Genomic DNA, 27,813 nt, shown 5'->3' on the forward strand with positions numbered 1-27,813 from the left:
TTAAAGTGCATACGACGGCTGGAGTGTCCCTTTAACGCTTCTTTATTGAAAAGTGTTGCATATATTTCAATGTACCGTCCAATGCTTCTTTCTAATGTAACTATGGGGTTTAATATTGTCCCGTACCACATTTCAGCAAGATCTTCTATTAAACTATTGTGTTGGAATTTAACAAATCTAAATGTATACAAAATAGCAGTCCCCATAGGGATTTTGTTATGTGCCGACAAAAGGGTTAAATTATATCTTTGCTGTATATTGTGTCTGGTTATATACCGTACATGTGATCTCAGAGCTCCAGTCCTTAAAACAGACAGGTCATCCACAAGCACGGTGCTACATACAATTCTTTACATACAATGATACGGCTTCATAGTGAGAACAATCTTAGGAGAAGCTAAGAAACCATAAACAAAATATACAGAAGTTCAAGTATATTTTATTTGAGGTGGAAAATGTACCACAATACATTATTGCCAAAAAATTCATTGGTACAAAACAGTTTGCAGCTGGCAAAGATAATAATAATTGATTTTTATTTTCACTATAAATTACTTTTACAGTACATGGTATTGTCAGAACTTCAACTTGCATTTTGTTTTCTTCTTATCTAAAATTGCAACATCAGTATTAGAAATTCCTGAAGTAGGTAAGGCATGTGGCTTACAGAGGAGGTAGCTGGAATCAAGGGATTTCCATTTCTCTCTCAATTCCCACATATTTCAGAGCATCAGCTTGGCTATATCTGAAAAGCACAAAGAAAAAGCAAAATGGAAGGAATATCAACACTGCGAGCCCAACATTTAGTTCAACAAGGACTCAACTCAAGGTTCTCTCTCTCACCTATTTCATTACGCACTATGAAGGGCCAAACTCTGTGAGCCTCTTCTGCAGCCCGTATAATATATTGTGAAATCTCTTGCACACCTTACAGCACCAACTGTGCACTATGCAGGATTTGAGATGATCACTAAGAACAGACAGCCACTTCATGGATGAGGGATCTCTTGGGGTTCACTCCAAGCGAAAAGGGTGAAAGGGTGAGACCAGTTGTTGACCTCCCTGCCTTTTTGTGCCTCGATGGATACCAACTGTACCCCACTGACATATATAGGGGGTTGTTGGTTTGCAAATGGGAAATGTGCATCACATTTCAGTTCTGGGCTGCCCTTAGGACAGGATCAGACTGATATGTTGATGATGATGATGATGATTTTCCCCTGTATTAGCAGAGGAGAGCAACAACGTAAGCTGCTACCACGCTATTAAGGCCGTCCTTTCTTAGTGAGCATGTCAAAGTTGATTTGTATAAAAATGTATCTAGTTTAAAAATTCCATTAAAAACCACTGGGCACACAAGTATTTTAATAATAAAGACTGGCACCTAACAAAGTATGCCAACTTTTAGCGCCTCTCGTGCACCAGGTTTTAAAGGCTACAACTCCCATCGCCCTCTGGACTATGGATAGGGGTGACGGTAACTGTAGAGCACAAATGTCCATCCAGCTTTTTTTTTTTTTTTAAACACAAATAAATATATATATATATATCTTTAAATGTGTGCCTTTTTGTATTTTTAGTTACTTTTTATGGAGGAAGGGGCTTAGCGGGGTACCTGTGAAATCACAGTATCTTAGAATGCCAGCCGAGATTAAGTTGTTGTTTTTTTTTGTTTAACCCCTTAACGACAATCCCCGTACATGTACGGGGTTGCCGTGCAACGGGTTAACGACAATGCCCGTACATGTACGGGCTGCCGTTAAATAGCTGCATCGCCGCGATCGGCGGCTTTGCAGCATCCACGGAAGCCTCACAAGTGAGGCTGACCGTGGATCCGGGGAGGGCAGCCCTCGGCAGCCCTCCCCGGAAGAAAAATGGCCGCCGCCGCACCGATCATCAAAGATCGCGGCGGCGCCCGGCTAAAACAGCTTAGGAAGCGATCTGAATCGCTTCCCAAGCATAAATGGTGTTACTGACATGCCTCGATATCGAGGCATGTCAGTAACACTACCCCCCTACCCCGATCACCTTGTGATTGCTCCGAAGAGCAACCACAAGTGCCATCCTGTAAATGACGTTGCCGTCATTCACAGGATGGCATCAACAATAAATATGAGTTCATAGAGGGTCTATCCAGACCCTCTTGTGAACTCTCGAGCTCCTCCTGCAGGTTGAATGCAGGTACTGCATCCAACCATGCAAGGTCAATGGAGCCCAGCTCACTAATGAGTGATTAGTAAAAAAAAAATAAAAAAAATTTAAAAAAAAAATTTAAAAAATGTTTAAAAAAAATAAAAATAATATGGTAACATATAAAAATCCCCACTGTCACCAAAAAAAAAAAAAAAAATTAATAAGCAAGTCCTAAAATTCTTTATCTTTACAAAAATTCCAGCATGGAAAGAGTTAAAATATTGGCATTACAAATGCCCATAGGGTGTCTCGTATTAAAAAATGCATGAGTGGATGGGATAAATTGAATTGGCCGGGTTCAAAGGTGTCCCAAATATGGGACATGGGGGCCGTAGGATCAGATGTCTAAATGGCCAAAAAATACACACCTCACAAAGGCGGCCTTTTACCTCCCAAATAACCCAACAAACCCATGCATGTGGGGTATCACTGCGCTCAGGAGATGTTACTGAACCCATATTGGGGTGTTGTTTGACAGGGACATATACCAGGAGCGATAAATTTATACCTGAAGTACAACGTGTGTGAAAAAAATACAAAAAAATGTACTACCATAAAGTTTCACAAAGGCTGGTGGTAAAATTAGTGCATGGAAAGGGTTAAATTACCAGCATGTGAAATATCTTGGGGTGTCTAGTTTTTAAAAATATATGACTTGATGGGGTAAATTGCATTGGCCGGCTTCAAAGATACCCGAAATGGCACATGGGGGGAAGAATTACCAGATTTGGAAAAAATGGTTTTGAAATGGCAAAACGCTACCTGTACTTATTGCCCCATAACGTGCAGAAAAAAGCAAAAAAACATAAAAACATTGGGTATTTCTAAACTCAGGACAAATAGTAGAATCTATTTAGCAGGTTTTTTCATTCGTTTTTGCAGATGAGTAAAAGTTTTTTGTTTAAAAAGTGAGAAAAAGTAATTTTTTAACAAAAAATCCCCATATTTTATCATTTTTTTTATAGTAAATTAGATGATATGATAAAATTAATGGTATCTAAAGAAAGCCCTGTTTGTCCTGAAAAAAACAATATATAATATGTGTGGGAGCACGAAATGAGAAAGAAGAAAATCACAGCTAAACAGCAACACCGAAAAATGTTAAAAAAGCCATTGTCCCACAATATACTACGAGTAAAAACCCCTATTGTCCTTAAGGGGTTAACCAGCATGCTAGCCAGTAATTATTACCGTGGTAGCAAGCAGCAACATTAGGCTGCCTGCTCCATGTACTGATCTTTGCCAAAAGGCAGCAATCAGATTTTAGCTTTTTTTCCCCATTTTCGAAGAGAAGCTGCCGATTAGTCTGTAACTGAAGCCTAAACTGCGCTGCAGATAACGTTTGATCACGGATAGAAGGCCCTAAAAAATGCCACCTCATTCGTGATAGACATCAGTGCCCTTTATTGCTCTTACTCTGCAGAATTTAACACTTTTGTAATTAAATGGAGAATTAAAATAATTCATAGTACTACTGAATGCTTTCTTTCTCTATTTTTTTTAATTAAACATTTGCCGTATTTATAATTTTCCCAGAAAACTCTGTGTCATGTGATGCATGATAATAAGTTGTTTCCACAGAAACTAGGTTATGTGATTAAATCTTCATGGGAAAGAATAAAAGATCGGCTAAAGTTTACTTGTTCAACATATTAGAGGGTATAATTAATGTTGCATTCTAAGTGCAAGCAATTCCTGTGGCTTTTTACGGTTTAGAGTCTTTGACAAATGTTCTACATAGTAGTAAATCAATGCGTTAGTTAAGAACGATACGGCATACCTGTAGTCGAAGAAAAGTTCTTCACCGGTCTGAATGGCTCTCTTTGCAAAAATTCCTATTCGGTGATCTCCATTAACCATCATTACTAAAGCAGAAGGGAGAAGCATGTGTTAATATTCCAAAACCCAGCATTGAAATGATCCCAAATGGAAACAATTTGGCAGAGGATAAACCCATCTAATCTGCCCATAATTTTCTGCTGTAGAAGCGCGTAGTTCTTGGTCTCCTCTTACATTCAGGATATCCTAATGCTTATCTTGTTAATGTTTACAGTTCTTTTCTATGTTAGTCATTACCACTTCAACTGGGAAGCCGTTACAGTTATGTACTACTCATCGATGAAGGAAATAGTAAAAGAAAAACATAAAGCTGAAAAAGTGTCAAAAATATGCATGGGTCGATGTTACATTTACTTATATATTAAATAGGGGACAGTGAAAATTAATTATTAATTTAAATTAACATATTAAAACATCCTGGTACAGAAGGAGAAGATGGCCCTGCTCTTGCAAGCTTACGCTCTATTTGGTGTGGGGGGGTGAGACAGTAGGAGAGGGTTAACTCATTTTGGGGCTCCTCGGCCATCAACTTTTTAATTTTCAGGAAGGTAACAGTGTTTAAAACAATGACATTGATACTTTTTTTCCATGTTGCACTGTTTTTTTTACTTTGTATTTCATGCATGGGATTAGGAATCCATGCAGTTATTAATACATTCTGATAGACATTTTATTTACCCTTTGCATAGCAGTTTGGATTCACAGAATGGTTTGCAAAGCGAATTTTGTTGCCTTTGCGTGTTGCATCGACTACAAAATCTGAAATAGAAGAGAGGAAAAAAAATGATTAATGTACTTTATATTTTAATAGCTTCAATTCTGTTCTTATTTAGAACATGGTACATTCCCTATGATTGTAGAAAGCAAATATACGTTAAACGGTACATAATTCATTTTGAGTATGCTTATAAGCAAGAAGTGGAAGATCTTAGCTATGAAAAGGGAATAAATAGGTGGCATCTATATACACTAGAAAAACAGCATCTATAAATGATATTATAACACTGTGTAAATATGTGCAGGACTAACATAAGGAGCTCTCCAGTGACCTGTTCATTAACAGAAATGTTAATGTGTGACGAACAAGAGGTCATCCTCTGACACTGGAAGAGCGGAGATTTCACACCCAACAAAGGAAGGGGCTCTTTACGGTAAGGGCAATAAAGCTGTGGAATTCACGTCGAGGAGATGTTATCAAATACAATGGATGCCTTCAAAAAGGGTCTGGATATTTTTTTTGTTTTGGAAAAGTAGAACATACAGGGCTATAAATGACAGAATAAAAATGAACATTTTAATGAGGATTTTTTCCCCCCCTAAGCTTTTTTTTTTTTAATTTTGACGCTTAACTGTGGGGTTGAACTAGACAGACTTTTCTAGCGTATATTACTTTTTGATTCCTGACACGGGCTTCCCCATTTGTATATGCCTGCTACTTTACAGACAGAGTTAGAAGTGTTCCAGCTATAGACCAATACAATCATATTAGATCTCATCAGTGCAAAATAAGAACAGCTCTGACTCGCGCACGTGCAGAGAACAGCGTGTGTTTATATAATGTGTGAGGAGACGGACAAACAGATGGATAGCCAATTTGTTTCAGAGCAAAAATATTTACACTGTTCCCAATGAATTCAAGTTTTCAATTTTCTGATTCCTCCCAAAAATAGAAATTGTGGCAATTATTCAATTAGTTCCTTTTTAAAGTTTAACTCTTTTTTTTTTTTTGACCTTCATAAATTACAGTGTTACAGAAAATAGTTATTTTACATTACGGGGAAAAAAACATTTTCATTTCTTTTTACGTACCATTGTTCAAGTTGAAGAGGAAGCTGCACATATATTTATCATAAACTTTTCCCCTCCGATCTGCTTCATCCTGAGATATGATCTGGAGGAAGAACAGTAAAGTTTGTGAGATGATCTGCTGGCAGCTGTCAAACAAACATGCAGCAAACACACAGCGCTGCCCATTATACAAATCACAGGCTGGAACCAGTGGGGTTTAAATAAAAAAAAAAAAAAAAAAAAAAAAAAAAGTTCCTTTAACATCATATCAACTAACAGGATGTCCCTGCTTACTGAAGGATTCTGTTGGTTGCTATGGCGATAAGACCACCTTTCATAACTTTGCATAATCACACTGTACAATTGAATTGATCAGACACAACACTTTTTACTGGATTGGGCACACATATTGACATCTACCTGCCCTAATGGCTATGTTGCCCATCGCCATACTGCCACCTGTTCTCGCTAAGGCCACCATTTATCGTATTTCCCCATGTATAAGACGCACCTTAATTTTGGGGCTTCTATCATGCCCAGGTTCCAGGATGAGTGTGGTGCTAGCTGTGCTGGAATCTGGGTATGCCTGGGCATGGTAGGAGTGTTACCATGCCCATACGTATTATTTAACGACACACCAAAGGTAAAGCAGAGATTATTTATTGCTTTATATAGTGCCATCATCTTCCGTAGCACTGTACAATGGGTAGACAGGACATAACAAGCGGCAGCATTTTGACTTAGAGATAACAGGTGAGGAGGGCCTTGGTCAATGAGCTTACAATCTAGAGGGTTAACTACAGAAGAGGTAAAAGTGCCGCTGATAGGGACGGACCAGCCACATGAGTATAAGTATTGCAGGAGAGGGACTAGGAAAGGTGAGCTAAAGGAATATGGGAGGAAGGGAGTTGAAATATGTAATTGTAAGCGTCCTTGAACGGGAAGGGAAGAATGAAAACAAGCGATTAGATGTTCTGTTTGCCAATAATATTGACTACAAAGCAAACAAAAAAACAAATACCATGGGTAAAACCTAAGCGCTACACTGCAAAATATGATGGCGTTATATAAATTAAACAAGACTTCATGAAACAAAGTAGGGTACTTCTTTTCAGTAACTTTTTAAGAAATTTTAATAGTCAATGTACGCATTGTACAAAACGCTGGTGAAGCAGGACTGCACAAATATGATAAAGACATCAGTGGATTTAACAAAGTACAGGTTGGAAGTTTTTCTCAAAGGAGGAGAAATATTAGAACAAGAGGTCACAGTCTAAAACTAGAACACAGGAGGCTTAGATGTAACGTAAGGAGGGTTTGCTTTACTGAGAGGGTGGAACAGACCCCCAGCTTAATTGGTAGAGGGTAATACAGTGAGGGAGCTTAAACATACATGGGATGAGCCTATAGCGATCCCGAATCTAAGACAAGGTCAAGATCTGGTTACGGTTTTATAAACAGGTAGACACTAGATGGGCCAAATCTTATCTGTTGCCAGTCCTTTTTTCTATAATATAGGCCTCTAAATGTTGTGGGTTTGTTGTTCTCTACATAGCAAGTCCTAACACTACTTGAATAAATGAAGAATAACACGACCAGCTTACCTCTCCACAGTATTCAGATATGAACTCATTTTTCTGCACAGGGTCTTTGATGAAGATCCCCCAGCCGGCGACATCAGAAGGAGCCAGTAGTAAATGCTAAGAAGAATAAGTAAAGCGGTGAGTATGTGAAAGGCCGGCGGCACGTTGGAGCACCTAAAGGGCCGTTCCAGGAATGATTGGTACACCACAGAAAATAAAAATGCTGACTGGGGTCAAAGGGAGCCACCACTGTCATGCAACGCATGGTACTGCACTTTACAGAGTCCACCTGCTTTTGGGATGAAGCCAAACTAGGCGTGACAGATGTTGGGGTTTGTGAAAATGGTGCGCATAAAGCGGCAAAAATCACAAAAAATTATATTGCACAGCAGGCATTCGATGGGATCTACGTCCTCTCGCTGGATAACAATGAAGAGAGTGAATAGAGTTCATGAGGCCTTTTCTCGCATGGTTGTCATAGAAAGAATGTAGTTTGAAATGGGGGGGGGCTTACGTTCTGCGCAGGTCTTAAGGGCCAGGCAGCCATGCCGCCCAGTCACGTGCATCTACCATCAAAAACTTTATAGGCCTTACCTAGCTGTCTGCCCATTTTGCCAAATTTTCATGAAACCAGCCTGCGGGATCAAAAGTTATTATAACGGGGGCGCCAAAAGACTGCATTTTCTTTAATGCCCCTTGCCCAAAAGGATAGGACATTTCTTTGTTAAATAAGCATTTCCGGTCTTTCTATTAACGGGCAGAAGGCCTTGTGCATAGACCCCCTACTGCCAAATTAAAATGTCCTCCATATGCGTTTGGGAGCGGTAATAGAATAGTAGTTTATAGCGTGTTTCTGTTAGTTTAATTTAAAATAAAGTCATATCCCCGAAAAATCGGCACGCACTACACACCTTCTTAGATCCCCGCTGAATGCTGCAGTTCTTGCAGGATACGTTCTTGCTGTCCCAGTGATCGGCGGCACCGCATGTTAGACACAAGTCCGGGTCGCACTCGCGTACAGCCAGGTAACAAGGACACTGCTTTGTGTTACACTGCGCCTTGCATCTGCATCCGGGGAAGCGGTTTTGGCCTAAAGAGAGAGAGAGAGAGAGAGAGAGAGAGAATGTGACGGGCGCAGGTTAAACCGAGCCATTTCATAACAATTTAGGACCTTCAATGCAATCTTAAAACTGGATTCAGGACATACATCTCTAAAGACATAAGCACTAGAGATCTGTGTGTTATGTACAGTAGTAGCTTAGTATAAGCATATGATAGCTGAGGAGCCCTTTAAATGTATTTGGTGTCACGGGGGGGGGACTCTGAAGAGACCCCCCCATGCGCATGCACAGAAAGCGCTTGTGAAACCACAGAGGAAGCGGCAAGCTGCAGTTTCTCCTAAAAGCGAATTTAGTGATTTTTTTTAACCATTTATGTTCTCACAAGTGCATTATTTTTTAGCGAGGCCGTCGGGGTCATTGAACACCCTCTCTGACGTTGCTCCACATACACTTCCAACTCAAGCAGGACGTTTCTCCAGGCTTGGCTTTGACCTTTGCTTTAAAGCAGTATCGGTAACGGAAGCTGCAGTACAAGGTGTGGATGCAGTGGGGAGAGAACCGGAAGTTACTCGTTCAGTAGGACAAAAGTCGTCATTCCCGCAGCTAAAGAGCCAAGTAAGGAATCCTGTCTGAGAGCTCTAAGACAGATGTTATCTAAGCACACATACAAGATTCTTACGCTAGATCTAGGATATCTGCACCACTTACTAAAGATCACCATGAAAGCCCTTGAAATATATCTCCTGAAATGTAAATTGTAACTATGGATAATTAGGCAAACCTCTTGATTGCCTTGTGCTTGCATTTGGAGAGCCCATGGCTACATGCTGATACCCTCTACTCAAACCCATTAGCCAGAATATAAAGCTAATTTCTACAAAATGTATCAGATTGATTAAATATATATTTTATATATTTATATTAAAATATGTAATTTTTAAATGGTTCCCTATCTACAAAAAACCACTAACAAAACGTAGTGCTCTCAGATCTTATAACACACATTACAGAACGTCTCTGCCTGCCATGATGTCACGACCTGTTTAGCCAGCCAAGACTACAGATGTCCATGTAGGAGACAATTAATAGAGCAAGAATTATAGTAAAAGATTGTGAGATCCAGTAAAGGCTTATAATACCTACACAGCTTCACTTTAAAATATTTTTGAGAAATATTAACTGCTTCATACTGTCTTATACCCCTTAAATCCCAGCAATGCCAGAAAAGAAACCGCAACATGTATATCCTAGAATATCATAGACATTTAAATATGTCAGTGGGTTAACAGGCACAGAGAGAAGAATTTTTAATAAACAGAGGGGGTGGAAGACAGAGGGGGTAACATTAGAATATTCTACTTTACAGAAAGGGTAGCAGATACCTGGAACTGACTTCCAGAAGCAGTAGCACAGGCAAACACCATAAAAGAATTTGAGTAAGCTTTGAATGTGCGTACGTCTATCTAAAAATTAAAAAGGGCAGCATAGGCCAACTGATTCTTTTCTGACGTCACAACTGATGTATCTAGGTAAATGCAACAAAGCTTTAGTTAATAGACTGCCACCTTCTTCTGTGCCAGTATGTTTTAACATGTGTTAATCTTATTGTCAACTTTAATGTCATTGTTAAATATTTTCACTGCTACCAACTGTAACAGCGCTACCGCATCTGCTGGCGCCGAGACATCATTGCTACATTGCTGCCGAGATCTTCCGCAGCTCATCAGACTGGAGTGCATGGGCATTGATTTTATCTAATCAGCGAGGATTTCTTTATATAAGAACAGCACATTTATAAGCAGTCAAGTTCTCACAGTTGGGTGGAACGGGCTCCACTTCATCTTTGGACAATATTGTCCCCCATATACATCTATTCTTTTAGTTAATCAGATGCTTTTTTGTGTTACGCACTTTATTATTAGTATTTTGTGGTTAGGTAACTATGCTGCATATGATCAACCTGTTTTATTGTAAAAAAAAAAAAATAAATAAATAAAAAAAAATAAATAAATAATAATAATAATAATATACCATTAAAGGCTTTTTTTAATTAATTTGGGGGTTTAATAGCTCTTGAGCGCTACATGATAACAACTGCCCTGTTTTTCTTTTTAAAAGAACACTATACCATTTGTGCAATTCTTCATAAAAATTTGAAATTCATATTAAATCTGCTAAAAATTCTACAAAAAAAAGGATTTTATGGTCCACCATCACCCGTGCTCAAGATCAAAAAAAAAAAACATTCACTAGTGCTTAGAAAATAGAGAAACAACTTTTTGTTTCAGACTGCCACTTACACTCAGAGCTGCACTGACAGAACTTCTCACAGAAGTTCTGGGCGATGACACATGGACAGGTGCTGTCACAAGGCTGCCGGGGATGGTCACACGGCTGGTAATTGTAAACATGATTGGAGGAGCCATCTTAAAAACAAAAGAAGAAGATAAAATCTTCATATTTTAATCAGGACGAATGAGAAGTCGATTCATGGTTAGATCAATCACAATACAGCCTTGCACTAAGCCAATTATTTATTCTTTTTTAGAGTAATTTAGTCCAGGTTTTACAGAAACGGGACTATATATATTATTAGCCAATCTTAGTTACCTTCATACACTTCACATATTTTTATTTGATTTTTAGTCAACTTAAGGGTAATAAGAGTAAAAAAAAAATTCTGTATCTTAAAACACAGCTACATTTTTCCTTTAATTTTGAATAATCATCCACCACACCATCTAACCTTCAGACAGACATTTAAAGGGACACTCCAGCCATCATATGGACTTCAATGGTTATAGCAGAGTTTCACCTTTAACTTGTTTCATGCAAATGCACAAATGGATTCATCAGAATCCTCTTTTACCCCCCATATTAAGAATTTTAACAAAAGATCATTCTATTTGTTAGATCAACTGTTTTTTTCATTAGATCTACTGTAAAGTGTGCAATGTTAACATTCTTTTTCAGGGGGGCTAACCTGCAGCCAGCCCCCCTCAACAAAAATTGCAACAAACTTATTGATTATGATAGCTCTGTTAGTTGCTCTAACCTGATCTAACAAATGAAATGATCTTTTATTAAAATTCTTAATGGGGGGGCTAACCCGAGGGAGGTTCCTCTTATGTATTTGCGCTCTTTACCCGCCCTTCTAGGATTCTGCATTGCTGGAGATGGCAGTTCTGTGCAGGCGTGGGATACTCTGCTAGCTCTTGAGTTCAAGAGGGTCTAATGAGAACCCATAACACATGCACAGAAAGCAATCTCAACTGATTTCAATGAGTGATTTCTTGCCAGTGATTGGCTGCGTTTTCATCAGGTAAATAGTTATTCATAAAGGTAACAAAAATGTATATTACAGTACTTACAGATTACGCATGCTTTGTTGGTGGGGCTATAGGGGGCATTACCATAGATCAATGACGGTTTGCATTTGTATACTAAAAAGTAGCCCTCAGTTAAACATCCTCCACGTTCTCTTTAATCAAGATTACATTTCAGAGGAACAATCGCGAAAAACAAGATATCATACCTTTCTTCAGCTGTATTTTTCTGCAATGTGCAGCCCACAACCTGAAAGGATAATAAACCAAGAATGACCAAAAGTGGCAACGCTTACTTACGGGCAGAATAACTAAAGAAATGGTTAGATTGAATATTAAAGTCGGCCTATTCATCAATGGTCATCTTTAGTACACAGGCAGAGCACGTATTGTACTCTTAGACTAAGACAATAAACTCCAAAGGTTATTTGATTCAGTTGCAATGAACGCTATTAGCAAACTCTGGGAACCCTAATGTTTATCCATGAATAGAAGAAACATCTCTTCCCAGACCTGTGTTTTCTCTTTTTCTTTCTCGGAGGAGTATCAACATCCTCAGTGGGAACAGGTGCAATGATACTGGACTCCTTTACTCTAAACTCGTACACCTGCAACAAAGAACACATTTCATTAATTAGCTGTTTCCATGACTGGGTGCATTTCGAGTAAGATTCCCATCCTGGAGGAAAACATGGATAAGCTTATCCGTCTACAGCTGTGCATATATAATAAATAAATACAAAGATTTTTGCTTCTTAAAGCCTTGAGTTTCAAGGTTAGATATGGGTCCCCAGACGAATGTTACACAAGTCTCCTCCACACTTTTGAGTAAATTAGTATATGGTTCTTTAAAGAATGTCTGTTGGGTCTCACCAAATAGATCAAAATTTTAATCTAACAATTTAACTAACCCTCCCTGCTAGCTAAGTGCATCCTGAAGGTCATCTTTTGGAGACAGCTTTGCTCAACTCTGCAGCCCAGCCTGTCCAACAGGACACGAGCAGGTCCAGCAGCGTTCATCTGGCAGAAACACCACCGCTTGCTTCACTGAACCCAGTCGCAATAGGGAAAACTCCCAATGCCTCTGAAGGTGCGTGCAGACACCCCTAGCTTTCACTTCAACATGAATAAATAAAGTAAGCCATGATTACATCCCTGACACGTTAAAGAAATGGGTAGAGTTCATTTATTAAAACCGGTTGTTCTGATCTGCCTGTCCTCCTCCCAAAATTACATCAAATGTTAAGGGACTTGCCTGCCGACACGTCTTGGTGCCAATTAACCTTGCAATTGCACAGAAGTTGTCGTAGTAGGTGCCAATGAGGACTCTGAAGAGGGATGCCTCTGCCCCACTCCACTCCACATTTTCAGGGGGTTCAGCATTTGCCTTCATCTTTATTGGAGTCTGGCATCTAGAGTTTGCCTCTGTAGAAAAAAGGAATGACTTCATATAATTGCACCGTACTTGAAAAATATGCTAATTTATGCTACACGTAAATAGCCTGCTTCACTTGAGAAATACTGAGCTAGGAGATAAGAACAGAGAGTCTGAGAAGGGTAATTATTTTCTATGTATCTTCTATGCGAGTCAATTGCATGGTTACTCAAAACGCTGTGAATGAATGAGGCAGGTAAAGAGATTTTGCCACCGTCTTTACTGACCGGATGAACTTGACGTCTCATCCTTTTTCTCCTCCTCTTCCTTATCATTGCTCTCTCCTCCAGTTTCAGTACCAGCTTCTCGGTCGCTGTCTGTGTCCTTTGATTCAGACACATTGACAGTTGGTGTGCTGGGTCTGCTGGTGTTGTTGGGAAGACGACCTCTCCTACGACCACCAGGGCGTTTTGGTGGGGTCTTTATCCTCTCTGCTGTCAAAGCGGCAGCAAATTCTCTTGCTCCTTCCTACAAGACAAGATCTCTTCATAATCTGAATGCTCTTAAATATGGTATTTATGGACAATTTCTACTTTTTCTGACCCTTATATAAAAGAAAATAACCAGGAAGGAAAAATGTATATTGTAGATTGTCCTTAAACAGACAAAGCAGTTTTAGGTAATGAAGAGAAATAGTAAATAGACAAATATCATTATTACTCAGTACATTTTTATGGATTCATGCTTTGCGTTGTGAAGCAACAGTAGAGGGTGATATCACCAACGAGAGAGCCAGAATTAATCAAGCACACATTTGGGTGTGTGAATGATACATAATATAGGGTGGATGGTTGGCACAGACATAGACACTTAAGTAATCCAAGCCTTAAAATAGTAAGAAAATTATGAAATAGAGCAAAACCTACTGTCTGCAGTAACTGTCTACAAAATGATCTAACATGTACTAGATTTAGTTCAGACTGCATTCAACCAAACCTTATCCCATAACAGATTAAATTGGACTTATCGAATACCCACTTTGCATGTTGTAGTGCTATTCAGAAACTTTAAACAGAGTTACTGACTACTTAAAACATGAATAAAGTTATAAACATAGTTATAACTATAAACAGAGTATTGTACAAAAAAAAGCAGTATAATATGCTTTCATACATATCAAAAAAAGTGTCAGGAAGAAAAGATAGAAACTAAATAAGTTTGTGTTTTTATTATTAGTTTTTGCTTTACCTCTGAATTAACCAGTAATTAATGAGAGGGAAAGAGTAGCCAAGCTCAACCTAACATTTTTAACTTGTTCTGGTTAAATCACGTTTAAGGTTTCTGGAAAAGAAATGAAAAATGGCATACAATACAATTAATCCATGTGTTCATATAAAGATTATATACAAAAAGATAGAAATTTCTCATACCAAAAGCTGGTAGCAGTGGGGCCCACAAGGTTTCCCATCATTGGCAGCTTCATTGTTCTTCCTTTTGTATGTGTTGGGAGTGGCGTGAAGTGCTGTTTAAAACATTAACACAAAAAATAGTTTCCGATTGTGCTCCTCATAAGATTACAAGGTAATTCAGATGAAAAACATTTTGTAACTCACTTACAAACCTTTTGAGTCTTTCGTATGGGCTTCTGAAGGAACTCTTAGATGACTGCCCACCCACACAAAAGGAAACTTATTCTCTACAGTGTAAATTGGTGCAACACAGTTAGCAAGCACAAGAACAAAAAAATAAAAAAGAATTTTCACTACACTCACTTAAGACGCAAAAAATCGACTACAAAAAAAGACACACAGTGATGTAATAACTAACACATATAAGGCATGTAGCATCTGTAAGAACCAATTTTATAAACAAGTTAAAATACATGTACACTTTTACACTGAACACACATACTACATCAAATCAAGGCAAAAGCACACAATATACACGCATCTATTTGTCTGGGAGTATGGCAACTTCTGAACCGTATATTTAGAAAATATGCCGATATGGTGTGTAACTTCTGCTCGTGGCAACACATAGGCTATAGAAGTATATTTAATTATACATTATTCATGACTGGTTGCTCCTTTTTTTTTTTTTTATTTATTTTGTTAAATGTAAAAGAAAAAAATGATTGTGGGGGGGGGGTCAGTAAATCAGGAAACAGTGGCCAAAGACTTGTAAATAGAGGTTTGAAAAATATGGTAAAACTGCTGTATGGCAGTGTATTTTAGTATATAGTTTAAATTTGGTGACACTTTAAGGAGCTCATTTACACGTGGGATTAGATCTCCTTCACAAGACTTCTCTCATCTTTAGACAGGCAACTGACTTATTGCACGAGCATTAATATTTAAAGCAACAAAAAAATACTAACAGCAGACATACAAGGTTAACCATTCTTTCTTTCTGTTCTCACACGCTTTGGCCCAACAATCAACCTGATGCAATGTGGACAATCAGGTGAGAACCAGTGTCGTAGCAAATTACAGCTCTCTTCCAGTGCACAATAGTGTGGTGGAAAATACAACGTGACCACTGCACCAAAGCAATGTAAATAAGTAAAATGTGTCAGGGTGTTTTACTTACGATGCAAGAAGCAGTCATATTTGAAGCACCGTCTACAGAAGAGGGTGTGGAATGAGTGCAGGCTCTGCTCCCTCTGTACGGATTTTGCATTTGGTCCATCTATGTTTGGGGTGCATTCAGGTGGCAATGCTCCTGGAAGCTGCTGTTCCGTTAGTTCCTTGTACCTAAATCAAGACATACACACGTGTTAATTTCGTACGCAAACTACACAAATGTTTCGTGGCTCTACATGAAGTGTGGTTTTATGCAACTATAACGTGGAATATCTGATGAAGTTCTGCACCACGACTAAAAACACCGAATGTGTAAGTGGATCTGTGCATCTGGAGTCAGTAGTATGGGGTATGTCAGGACAGGACAACCATTTCCCTTGGCTTCCTAAGCATCAAGGGATTGTGGTCCAACGGCAATCTGTTCCCCAGCCCCAGTTGTGAAAGGCCTTACTTCTCTTTCAGTTCTTCAGATGTGCCCTTGTCTGGAAACATAGAGGATATTGCTTCAAAAATCTTATCTGAGGGAAACTTTCGTGGTTGACAGGGCTCCTGATCTGCAGAAGACAATAAAAGGGCCATTACGGAATGTGTGACGGACTAGGCTAGAGAGGGAGTAAAGTCAGTGCGCATTCACTTTAATTTACCTTCCATGCTGTTGTCATCGAGATCTTTTGTTTTGTCATCCCTTTCATAGTCTTGATTGTCATCGCCATCTTCGTCGTCCTCATAATCACTGTATTGGCTAAGCGCATTCACTAGCTCCACAAATATCTCATCATTAATAAAGCCACATTCTGCAACACAATACACCCCTGTCAGTGAGGATTCAAGAAATTAGTTTAACACCCAGATCCTATGGGCACCGAATCTTAGATGGGGCAGCACATTCTACACATTGTGTACGGCCCTTCTCACAGGGTTTTATGTGACTAAAGAGATGTTCATAATAATATGCAACATGATCTTACCTCTGTCTCCATGCACCTTTCCATCATAGTTCTTTATGAGTTCCTCAATAAAAGTCCCATCTTGGTCTAACACTTCATCACCCATATAGGGAATGTTATGCAACACCGTCTCATCTTCAACCTAAAGGGGGTGATACGAGAACAGTTACACACAAAATATGGCACAGCAGTGCAATTATATTAAGCAGTCATCTCTCTTTAGATTTTTACATACGGCTTATTCAATGCCACCCAACAGAATTGGCATAATATGCAGTCGCGAGATTGATTCTGGAATTTCTACTTGACATGTATGCAAAGCATGTTGATTTACAATAATGTTAAATATATTAAAAACATTTGTAAGCCTGTATAGGACACCGTGACAATGTATTTGTTTAGATATGTTTGTTGGCTGTCAGTATCGGACGTCTAAATATAACAGAACATGCATCGCATAATACTTATTGCACATAACGATGATGCACGGATAAGGTCAACTATCAATGGATCAATGGCTGTATATTTTATTTAGGTGTCTCAAAGGGTATCAGAGTCTAGTCTCCAATACTTAAGGTGGAACACCAGCTAAAGTTCCACACATCAAAATGTTCCAAAGTAGAGTTGTCTATGTACATCTAAGATGAGATGACAAACCAAGAGAGGCTGCCTCACTTGCCATCATCACAAAAACCTTGGTGCTGTGCAAAAGGTTCACACATATATGAAGTAATACTATCTAATCGCTGTGAAAAGGCATTTGTCCCATTCCCATTGTTTTGCTTATTTATCACATTTAAACGTTTCAGATTAGCAAATTAATTTTAATATAAGACAAAGACAACAAGAATAAACACAAAACGTAGCTTTTAAATGATCAAATCATTAATTGAAGGTAGAGCGTTTCATCGAAACCTATATCACACATGTGAAAAAGCAATTGCCCCTAAACCTAATAAGCTGGTTGTGCCATCCTTGGCGGCAACAAATGCAACAACTTTGCCAGATTTTGCTGGTGGACGGCAACATTCAAGGTTCCATTACTTATGGCAAAAGCAGCCCCAGACCATCACCGTGTTTCACTGTTTGCACGCTGTTCTTCTTGGGGAATCCTGTGTTATGTTTACTCCAGATGTAATGGGGCCCATGTCTTCCAAAAGTTCCACTTTTGACTCATCAGTTCATGGAGTATTATCCCAAAGGTATTAGGGGTCATCAAGATGTTTTTTGGCAAATGTGAGACAAGCCTTTGTATTCTCTTTGGTCAACTGTGGTTTTCGCCTTGCAACTCCCCTATGGATGCCAGTTTTGCACAGCCTGTTTCTTATTGTGATAATCGCGAACACTGACCATAACTAAAGCATGCTGAGGCCTGCAGTTCTTTGCGTTAGTCTGGGTTCTATTGTGACCTCCTGAATGAGTCGTCGATGCGCCTTGGAGGCATTTTGGTGGCCCCGACTACTCTTAGGAAGGTTCAGCACTAGTCCAAGTTTTTTTTCCCATTTGTAGATAATGGCTCCCACTGTGGTTCACTGGAGTCCCAGAGCTTTAGAAATGGCTTTGTAAGCCTTTCCAGACTGATAGATGTCAATGGCTTTGTTCCTCATCTGTTTTTGAAATTTCTTTAGATCAATGTGCTGCTTTCTGAGACCTTTAAGCCTACTTCAATTTGCAAGACAGGTTCTATTTAATGGGCATTTCGATTCAATGGGGCTGGCAGAAACCATGACTGGGTGTGTCTAGTGAAATTGAACCAATTATCAATTAAAATGTAGTTAACTTTTCGTAAATAAGGGGGCAATTACTTTTTCAGACATGTCCAAATAGGAAACAACTGCATTTTTAATCCCCGGGGTATGAAACGTGTGACATAAGCAAACAACAGAAGAATTGTGGAAGGGGCTAATAGTTTTTCACAGCACTGTATGTTAGAGAACAGACAGGAGATTTTGTTAATCAATCAAATGCAAATGGTTGCTTACTGCCTAAACATAAATACTACAGGTGGAATAAATTTGTAATGAGTAACTTACCATAAAATTTTGCTGGAGAGGAGACCAAGAATACATGATAGGCACAGAGGCTACAGCGTTGAGTGTTTTTAGCGGTATAACTTGTTTTGGAAAATCAAAATCACTTGTGACCGAGCACTAGACAAAATAATAAATAAAACAATAAGTATAAGCTTGCAAACATATAACCAGATCAGAAGTAGAGGCATTTATATATACGGTTTAACAGCATGGGAGCTAGATGATGCTTACAGAGGATAAGGGTGTTTACACTTTAAGAAGAACTCATGTTCGCAATACTTGTCTCACATATCCTCATCTCCGTCCTATAACTCTAAAGATGTACTAAAACCTGTTATTCCACCAAGTCCACTGGCAGTGTTTCTACTATTTGATTACAGTCCCTATACCTTTTCCACCCACTGTCTTCTGCAGAGTAAGTAGAGCTAAAACGTTGCTCGTCATGTCTGTTGTGAAGCAATTAAGAAACAAAGTATGCATCTTGCTGTATGAATAGCCCGGCAAACAAAGCTAAAACAAAAACGGACAACGAGGATAATATATGCACTGTACACAAAAGGAACGTGTTAATTTAAAGAGCGTTAGAGGACTTACCTCCCTGGTCCCTCGTAGAGAGCTTACAGAAGTCATGATGTGCACAGGCTGGATTCTTCGTTGCTTCCATTCCTGGTTTAGAATCTCCGTTCTTTCCAAAATCTTCTGTCGATTGGAGTTAAACATACTCTGTAAAACAGAAAATCGGTATGAACGGTCTGTCCAACAAGGACACAAAATGACTTTGTCTTGATGGATTTCTTTGACATGTTTCACTGATTCCTGGGGAAACGTAGCCCTGTAATATGGTCGGTTTCATTGGCAGTAGCATACTAGAACAATAGGGCATAGTAGAAAACATAAATAGATAGAAACAGCACTGTAAATCAGTATGGTGAATGATAATACCCTACTGTCAACTTTTTCCTGTAATTCCTGTGTGTGTATTATTATTATTATTAATTGTTTTATATAGCGCCATCAAATCCCGTAGCGCTGTACAATGGGATATATGTATAACCTTGATATTAATAGAACAGAAACATTAACCCCATGTGTATTTTTGCATTTTACATTGTGACTTGACCTCAGAGTGCTCCTATTTTTATTTACTCTCAAATTTGTTTTAGAGAGTTATTTTTACAAATACTATTCTGTTCCAGATTATTATTAATTTAAAAGCTGTCTTAGTAGCGATGCGGTAGTCTAACTTCTTGAAGCTGGTTAACGGCGTGTTTGTCAAAACATATCAAACAACTGCATTTACATCAAACATATTTTGACAGTCTTTGGAAAGACGTCACATTTGTCTAAGCTCGGTTTATCAGCATGGGTATAGGATTTCCTTAATTACATTGAATGAACATCAAAAGGTTCATTAATAGCCTTAAAGAGGGTTTTTTGCAGGAAAACGCTATGCTGCTTTATCTGGATGTTTATGATGTTACTGGGATACTAATGACTTTTTCTATAAGTAAAAGTCACCCTAAAGCCAAGCTGGCTTCTTCTACCCCCGCCGTGTCCCTTATCTTCAGTTACCTTTACTTCATCTGCTCGCCTGAAGCGTTTGAGCTGCCTTAAGCGCATGTACTCCGATTTCACACGCTTCCTCCAGCACACCGGCCCTTTCTCGGATTTCTTGCCTGTCTGTCCCATGATTATCCTGCAATATTTACAAAAACATGAGATTTAGGTTTTCGATACAGAAGGTACATTTAATGCAAAGGGCGCTGCGGTAGACAGTGCATCATAAAATTACATTTTCTCTCATACAACAGTAAACCAAAATCTTCCACATGGAAAAAAAAAAAATCCACTCATGAAAATACCTTCCCATTCTGTAGGTTCTCGTGGGAAAAAAATATATAATTAGAGCTTAAAGTATGCATTATGACCCTCTTGTCTCCAAAAAAAAAGGATATCTGAATTTCAAAGGATATGGGATGAAGAAGTATGTTTGAAACAACCCAAATTAGTTAATTTGCCTTTTTGGCTTCAATAGACACCCAAATGGACCCCACTATGCGCTAGACAGGCAAACTCAAGCCTCCAATAGACCTAGTCACCACCTAGTCCGGTCATACTCCTTCATGCTGAGTGCCGGAATATGAAGCGCGCACCGCGGCAGAGCGGGAAGACGGACGCCTCCCGCTCCCACCGCAGGACTCAACAAGGTAAGTAAGGATAATGAGACGTAGGGAGAGGGGGTAGATAGTGAGAAGGGGTGGGGGAGCAGTGAGAAGGGGCAGAGGGGGGAAGGCAGTGAGAAGGGGCAGAGGGGGGAGAACACTTAAGGCCGGCTCTGGTTGTACCCAATAGCTTGGTTATACAGCCCATAAATTGCCCTTTAATGTTTAGAATCACATACTTTGAGTTATACATCTAAGAGAAATCACCTCATTAAAATATCGTACAGCTATTTTAATTAAAAAAACAAGACCCTAGGGAGGGGAAATGTATATTTCCTGGCCACCACATTTAAAAAGGGATGATATAGGGACAATGTCATGAAAACCTGGGCCAAGAAGTGTAAATAATGTTTAAAGCTTTGCTGAACATCTAACCCCCAGTTTTATGCTTCATTATATGAAAAAAAAATGAAGCCATTAAAAAAAAAAAAAATACCTTCTGACTAATGAAAGAAACAGTATGGAAGAAGTCTATTCTACACAGCTAGTAGACACTTATCTTACCTACAAAGAATAGATGTTTCATGTTTAAATCACTGCAAAGGAGGACAGCTGTACCGGTGAAAACATAATTTCGTAAGTGGTTGTCGTTACTCAATTGAAGATCCCTAGACTAAAAGAGCTTGTGATTTGCATGCGGAAAACTAATTTAATTTATGTGCCTTGCAATATAGAGAGCTCCAACACGGTTACTTTATACATAGGGAGAACTAGTTAGCCATTGTTGTCAAAGCTACAATAAAAACCATTCTTGGAAAAAGGGAAGCCAGTTTATCCACAGTGAAGGTGTCTTATTCTATAAATGTTATAGTATTTTACCCCCTTTTTATACGGTTATACACAGGGTTGGGAAAACATCGTCAAGGTCACTAGTTCCATGCTCATGGTCACACATTGATAACGATAAACGTTTTCCACCCAAGATGTTTACTTACATAGACTAAACAATCCTTGTAATCTTCTACTAAAATAAACACAAAATACTCCCGTCATATGCCTGCGATAGCCACAAAGCCAAAAAAAACAATCTATATTTTGTATCATTATACTTTCTTTTGAGATCCTCCCCCAATGGGTGCTTGAACACACCAAATAGGTTGATCTGTACGATAATAAAATGTTCTGTTTCATTACTAATTAGAGCCTTAAGTAGGTCATACTAAACTTAACATTTATGCAAACAATGAAATTACGACTTTTTGTAGAATGTATACTTAAGAGAAGTAAACTGCAAATTATCTCCACAGACGTTCAACTCTACTGGGTCATTTAAGGAAATATTGTAGAGAAAATGTAATACGTTGTCTATACGTGAAGCACATTTAACAAGAGTAACCAAACTCAAAATGGTTAAAACGTTACATTTTAATGATAGCAACATACGTTCACGCATTTCTGGCTGGTGCCATTAATAGCTACTCTGGAATCAGGAACCTGAAACTCTTTCTTGCCAAAATCAAGTCACAAACCAGACTACATAGTAGATCAGCAACAATCCGGGGTTTGGAATAATGTAAACATTTAAAAAGCATCATAAGAATGAATGAAACTAAACTGCTTCAAATACATAACGATGATCCATCTTGAAAATGACCTTCTTCCTTAGAAGTAGAATAGGTTCATTAAGTGCCAAGGGAGCAGCCTACATGCACAATAAGAACGTGCATATGTCAGCATTTATTCTATCCTTTAACAATAATTATTAGGCCGTATCTCAATTATCTCGTGAGACATGGCTCAGCCCTTTCTTTGTTGCAGACATTTAATAAGAAAAAAAAAAGGAAACAACGTGAAGCCATTTCAAGCCCACAGAATCACGATACCAGCTTCTACACAGGAAGGTCAAGTAGGGTTGTTGTGTTCTACGTCTACATGAATTAGATTGCGCCCCCGCCCGCCATATCCGAGATCAGGAATATTTCCTTGCTACAACCCCTATGGGGAAAATATAACCCTTGCTTGCCATGATGATGCAAATATAGGTCACAGGGAATTAGGAACTTCCAACCTGTATAACCTTAAGGCATAACAGGATTGAATCAGTGCATCCTGGCCATTAGAGAAACCAAAGTCAGCATGGAAATGAAAACAATTAGAAAGTGATAATGGATTATATTCTCTGAGAGGGAACCATTGCTTTAGATTTTAAAGGATGGGTCAGGAACCACCCAAGACCAAGTACATCGGTGATGACTGAGATGCGTGTGCTAGCAAAAACATTTTTTTAAAGAAGGAGAGACTCATTAAAAAAAAAAAACAAGGGTATCCAAGATCAATAGTTAACCGATTGGTACTTTCAGGAGTTAAAGAGGAAGTAAACTGTAGTAAAACCTCCATGCAAACACTGAGGAAGTGACATTTATTTTGAGATATATGTGTTTGCAAGCACTTAAAGTGCATCAAGACGTGTGCAGTACTCCACAGCTTCACGCAAGAAAGTAAACGTAATGGGAAATCCCAACGGACCCGATTTCTTTTGAAGCGAGTATGATTTCTCCACATATGACTGTTAAAAAGTCCCTTAAGTCATTCGGCTTACCGTAGAGAGCAATGAACAACCCACGTAACAGAACAACCAACCTAGATTTTGAGAAGATCTGTCTCATGTCGCAAGGTACAGAAAACGCGTTGAGTAAAAAAACGAAATGTCAAGCTGGCTTCACATAATGACTAAAGTAACCGATAAAGGAATAATGGGGGGTTATCTGCCAAAGCCAAAGAATGCTCTTCTTGCAGGAGAAGCTCATCAGGGTTGGTCCTTCAAGAGCTATTTTGAAGTTAAGGAGTTAAAACCACAGTTCTCTGACAAAGCCCTCCTTTAGTGAATAAATCCATGGTTTGGGAGTAGGAGGGGAGATAAAATGTTTAATTGCCTCAACTTTGCTAAGCATTAGGAAGGGGAAACTCTGGCGATATTCTTTTGCAATTACGACAGAGCTGGCCACAAATAATGCACTGTTAAATCTATTAATACCTCTCACCAACTTATCCATGTATTATGCTAAGCCAAGCCAGCATGTCAGGGATGGTCCTTCATCATGCATTGGAGACTAAATGTTTTATCATGGTTCAGTTTCACAAGAATGAACAAGCAGAAGAACAATCTAACACTATTACTGCAGTAAACATCTGACCGATTAAGCAGCATCAGATTGCTGGACAGCAACAGAGACCAAACAAAGCAGAATGTTCGACCCTGCACATGGTCGTTAACGTCAGTGGTATCCAATCACCAAGGTGCCTCTCCGTTTACTAACCGGCTGTGCATTATCACTCTGCTGCTTTTCGCTACTAATGTGTGTATTTTGTAGCAAAAAAAAAATACATTCACAAAAACATTAGGTCAAAACGTATTTTACTTCAATTTTTATGCCAACAAAATGTTTTACTTCCACGCTTTCTTCTCTACGATGTGAGCGTCTCCAGGAAAGAGTGAGTTAACGCCTACATTTAAGTACTAGACAAAAAAAATTATGCAACGTGACTTCTCATCCTACGCTAACTACCCACTGTACATCTCACCACCTAAGCGTGAGCGTAAACTTCTCGTCATACTCCTCAGCCTGAACGCTCAAGTCACAATACCCAAGCCATCACGTCTCTCTAACATTCCCTTTCTACTTCTTTACCACCATCAATTAAACTTGCCAAAAATATACTTCCTTCTATTATAGCTCATTAAGTTAACGAGCAGCTGGAAGAAAATATGAATCATATCACGCAGACAACAAGCAAATCACATCAGTCCCTAACTCCAGCCGCACCCCCCCTCAAAGTTGAATACATTGTCGATCCACAATTTAAGTTGCATTGTATGTTCTTTTTGACATCATATATTAACAGTTATAAATTATGTCAATGTCATGTCTAGAAGATCCACTAAATTCACAAGAAAAAGTTCTTCAAGTCCACGCCACGGGTAAACCATTGGCCTCCTATTGCTTGCATGTGAAAAAATATATTAAAAAATACACACACCACCAAATTATAATTTGTTTTTAAAAAACCGTGTTTATACATATTCTCCAAATGAAGAGAACGCAACAAATAGGCTGCTAGTCTTTGGGTTGCAATGATGTCTTACTGAAAAGAATCTAATATATATGGAAAAACAGACGGCGCTTAAAAATATGCAATAACATCAAATTATATATAGATAGTTTGTCTTTTTTCTTCATATTGTATTTTAGATTTCTTATTTTTATTAACACATGAAGTGTGGCTGTTTTATATTTATTCAATGATTATTTATTTTATATATAATTTGATGTTATTGCGTTGTTTTTAAGCGCTGTCTATTTTTTATTTAGCAATTTGCTCCTATTGCTTCTAGACAAGACGCAAGTTTGTAAAACCTAAGCCTAACCTATGTTTGTGGCCATAGAGAAAATGTAACAACGCTTATTTGCATAGGCAAATAGTAGCTAAACTTTGTCTTCTACATACAGGTGAAAGACCACGTGATAATTAGTTTTACACTGGCAGGAAAGAATTCCACTTACCTGCCATTTATATCTATTTCTACATCTGTCCTGTTTTTTGCTTTTCGGTTTAAGATTTTTGACCTCTTAAGAGCGGTGCTACTTAGTAGAGCTTAATATGTAAACATATTTCAGAATAAAGTCAACAAAATTCAATCCCCAGGACTCAAGGAAACGTATATGGCTTTTAGCGTAACAGGGATCGGTGAAGTGATTTAGAATTTCGTTCACCTTTTCATTGTCTTGGGGTCCTAAATTTCCCCTGTTGTGAGAAAAGTTGCTTGCACACTCACCTGTCAGATGTTACAGTGCCTGCGCAATCACTGGGCACATTCTTAGAAGCACCGACAGTGTATTTTCCCAGCTACCAGGTGCAACGGAATAGGGGAGGCGCTGGGTGATATATAGTACTTCGCTGCCACATACGCAGCTTACATACATAATGGCTCAAAATCTAGGTGGGGGTCATTTTTCATCCCCTACAGCTTTCTTTAAAGGGGTAGTAAGGACATCAATATGCGACTAGGGCAGGACTAATAATTGAAAGAGCAAAACACAGAGGCGAGGAATTACAGCTAAAAAGCACGTTTATTGCTTCTTGTGTCTCGTTTTCCTGCTTCCCTACCTGCATCAACTAAAGCAAGCAACACACTTAGGTATGCTGCCTGCCCATGCACATTAGAAAGCCAGCTGATCTTACAAGCATGAGAATTGAGTCTCTTTTGAAGTTCAATTGAAGCAAGCGAGGGAAGAAGGAAACGCGACTATTTAAATATTTATTCCTGTATATCCAGAACGCGTGCATTGGCTTTCCAACGTGAACATAAATGTCCATTCTGATTAAATTGCCCTCTGAATGGTAATATAGAGACAATTTGACAGAGGCTAACATCAGGTAACGATCTAGATTGTAAGCTCTTGAGAGCAAGGCTTTCCACATCGTCTGTCTCGGCTTTAATGTGGAATTGTTATTTAGAAGCTAATTTTGTAGATCTCTGGTTTGTGGTGCTATAGAAACCTTGATAACTGGAATAAGGGCTGAGAGAAGAAACACAAGGTAGAGAAGAGATCGCATAATGGCACGGTTGTAAAAAGGATACACTGAATACACGTGCTTTCATTGACTGAACGCTGCAGTCCGCATTGTTCATGAATTCTGCACCTGATTTTCACAAGTCTCTTTACAGTCAACAAGCAGTGAATTGAAGTATACCTACTTTCTACAGCCACCAAGACCCCCTGGTCCAATTAGTGACACTGGTATATAAATCATCCATTTTCATGGGAAATTAGTTATTAGCCTACACATAATCAAATCTCTTATCAAGCATAGGTACAGTAGAATTTGATGGCAGATAAGAACCATTCAACCCATGTAACCCGTCTGTTTCTTCAAGCTGCAAAAATCAGTACTGGCTTGGGCTTAGGATAGCCATATGCCTACCCCTATACACGTCTAAACCCCCTCGCTATATTAACTCTTCTACTGGCAGGCTCTTCCATGTATCCACCACCCTCTAAGCAGTAAAGTCTAATAAACTGGGCTACAACTACACTAAAACATAAAAGAAGATATGCTTATTAGTATGTAAAATAATAAAGCCATCGGAATTATTCCTTTCAGCATTGCTGACTCTGTTGGAAGATCCCCAAGCCACCATATTGTCTTAGTACAGAGTAGGAAGTCCCCATACTGAAGACACCTTCTGATGAGAAACTTGCAGTGAGAGAGCACTAGTGTATGAAAGCACACACTGTACTGATCAAACTGGCTCTGCGCAAAAAGTGACTGTTTTAATACACTCCAGCTCATCTCCACAGATGGATGTCAAGTCCTTGGAGTCACACCTTATGATCTGCACCCACACCCTGGCATCCAGCCTCCGCAGCACAGTCACTACTCCTGTCATACCAGTTCATGCATTCCCAGCTGATATCATATGTTACGTGCACCGCACCCGATCTCACGTGTAACTTGGCTTTATTACACCGAAAGTGCACGGCTCCCGGTGTGCCGAGCATGTCCCAGGAGTGTGATCATTACCCAAAGTGCCCCTGTACCTGCAACCCCTATACACACAGCGAGAGTGGTGATGCCTGGGAGCCCCTCCTCCTCCCTTGCCGGGGGCGGCCCCTTTGTCCTCGTCTGCACTCACCAATAGTCCAGATTCTAACAATGTACGTTAAGATCAATGGCTCTTACCGTGCATCTGAATCGCTGCTCCTGCGGTCCTTTCCTTTCTTCCTTTTCTCTTCTTTTCTTCCTCTACCTCCCTAACCGGTAATCGACCCCCCACAACCACACTCTCCACCGGCCCGGGCGCCAAACTAACCTCCCGAACCTCCTCCTCTTTTCCCCACCCACCCTCTGCCTTAGTATGAC

At 39.1% G+C, this 27,813-nt stretch overlaps 1 protein-coding gene across 4 annotated transcripts; it reads right to left on the reverse strand.

Moving 5' to 3' along the window:
• Positions 1–421: 421 nt before the first annotated feature.
• On the reverse strand, positions 422–27,813 carry EZH2 (enhancer of zeste 2 polycomb repressive complex 2 subunit). 4 transcript variants are annotated; one of them, XM_053467013.1, is made up of 20 exons: positions 27,634–27,813; positions 20,300–20,423; positions 19,322–19,450; positions 18,728–18,844; positions 16,716–16,836; positions 16,392–16,541; positions 16,199–16,301; positions 15,755–15,918; positions 14,596–14,687; positions 13,453–13,693; positions 13,046–13,215; positions 12,304–12,398; positions 12,000–12,040; positions 10,765–10,890; positions 8,315–8,493; positions 7,425–7,520; positions 5,842–5,923; positions 4,711–4,791; positions 3,974–4,058; positions 422–745 (listed from the first exon to the last, which is right to left on the reverse strand). In XM_053467013.1, exons 2-20 carry the CDS (start codon positions 20,414–20,416, stop codon positions 685–687), a joined length of 2,250 nt encoding a protein of 749 aa, XP_053322988.1. In that variant the 5' UTR covers positions 20,417–20,423; positions 27,634–27,813; the 3' UTR covers positions 422–684. The 4 variants fall into 4 exon arrangements, with proteins under 4 accessions (XP_053322988.1, XP_053322987.1, XP_053322990.1 ...); XM_053467012.1 differs by having other exon boundaries at positions 16,392–16,559; XM_053467015.1 differs by lacking the exon at positions 10,765–10,890.

Source organism: Spea bombifrons, chromosome 5, assembly GCF_027358695.1.
Source record: "Spea bombifrons isolate aSpeBom1 chromosome 5, aSpeBom1.2.pri, whole genome shotgun sequence".
Lineage (NCBI taxonomy): Eukaryota > Metazoa > Chordata > Amphibia > Anura > Pelobatidae > Spea > Spea bombifrons.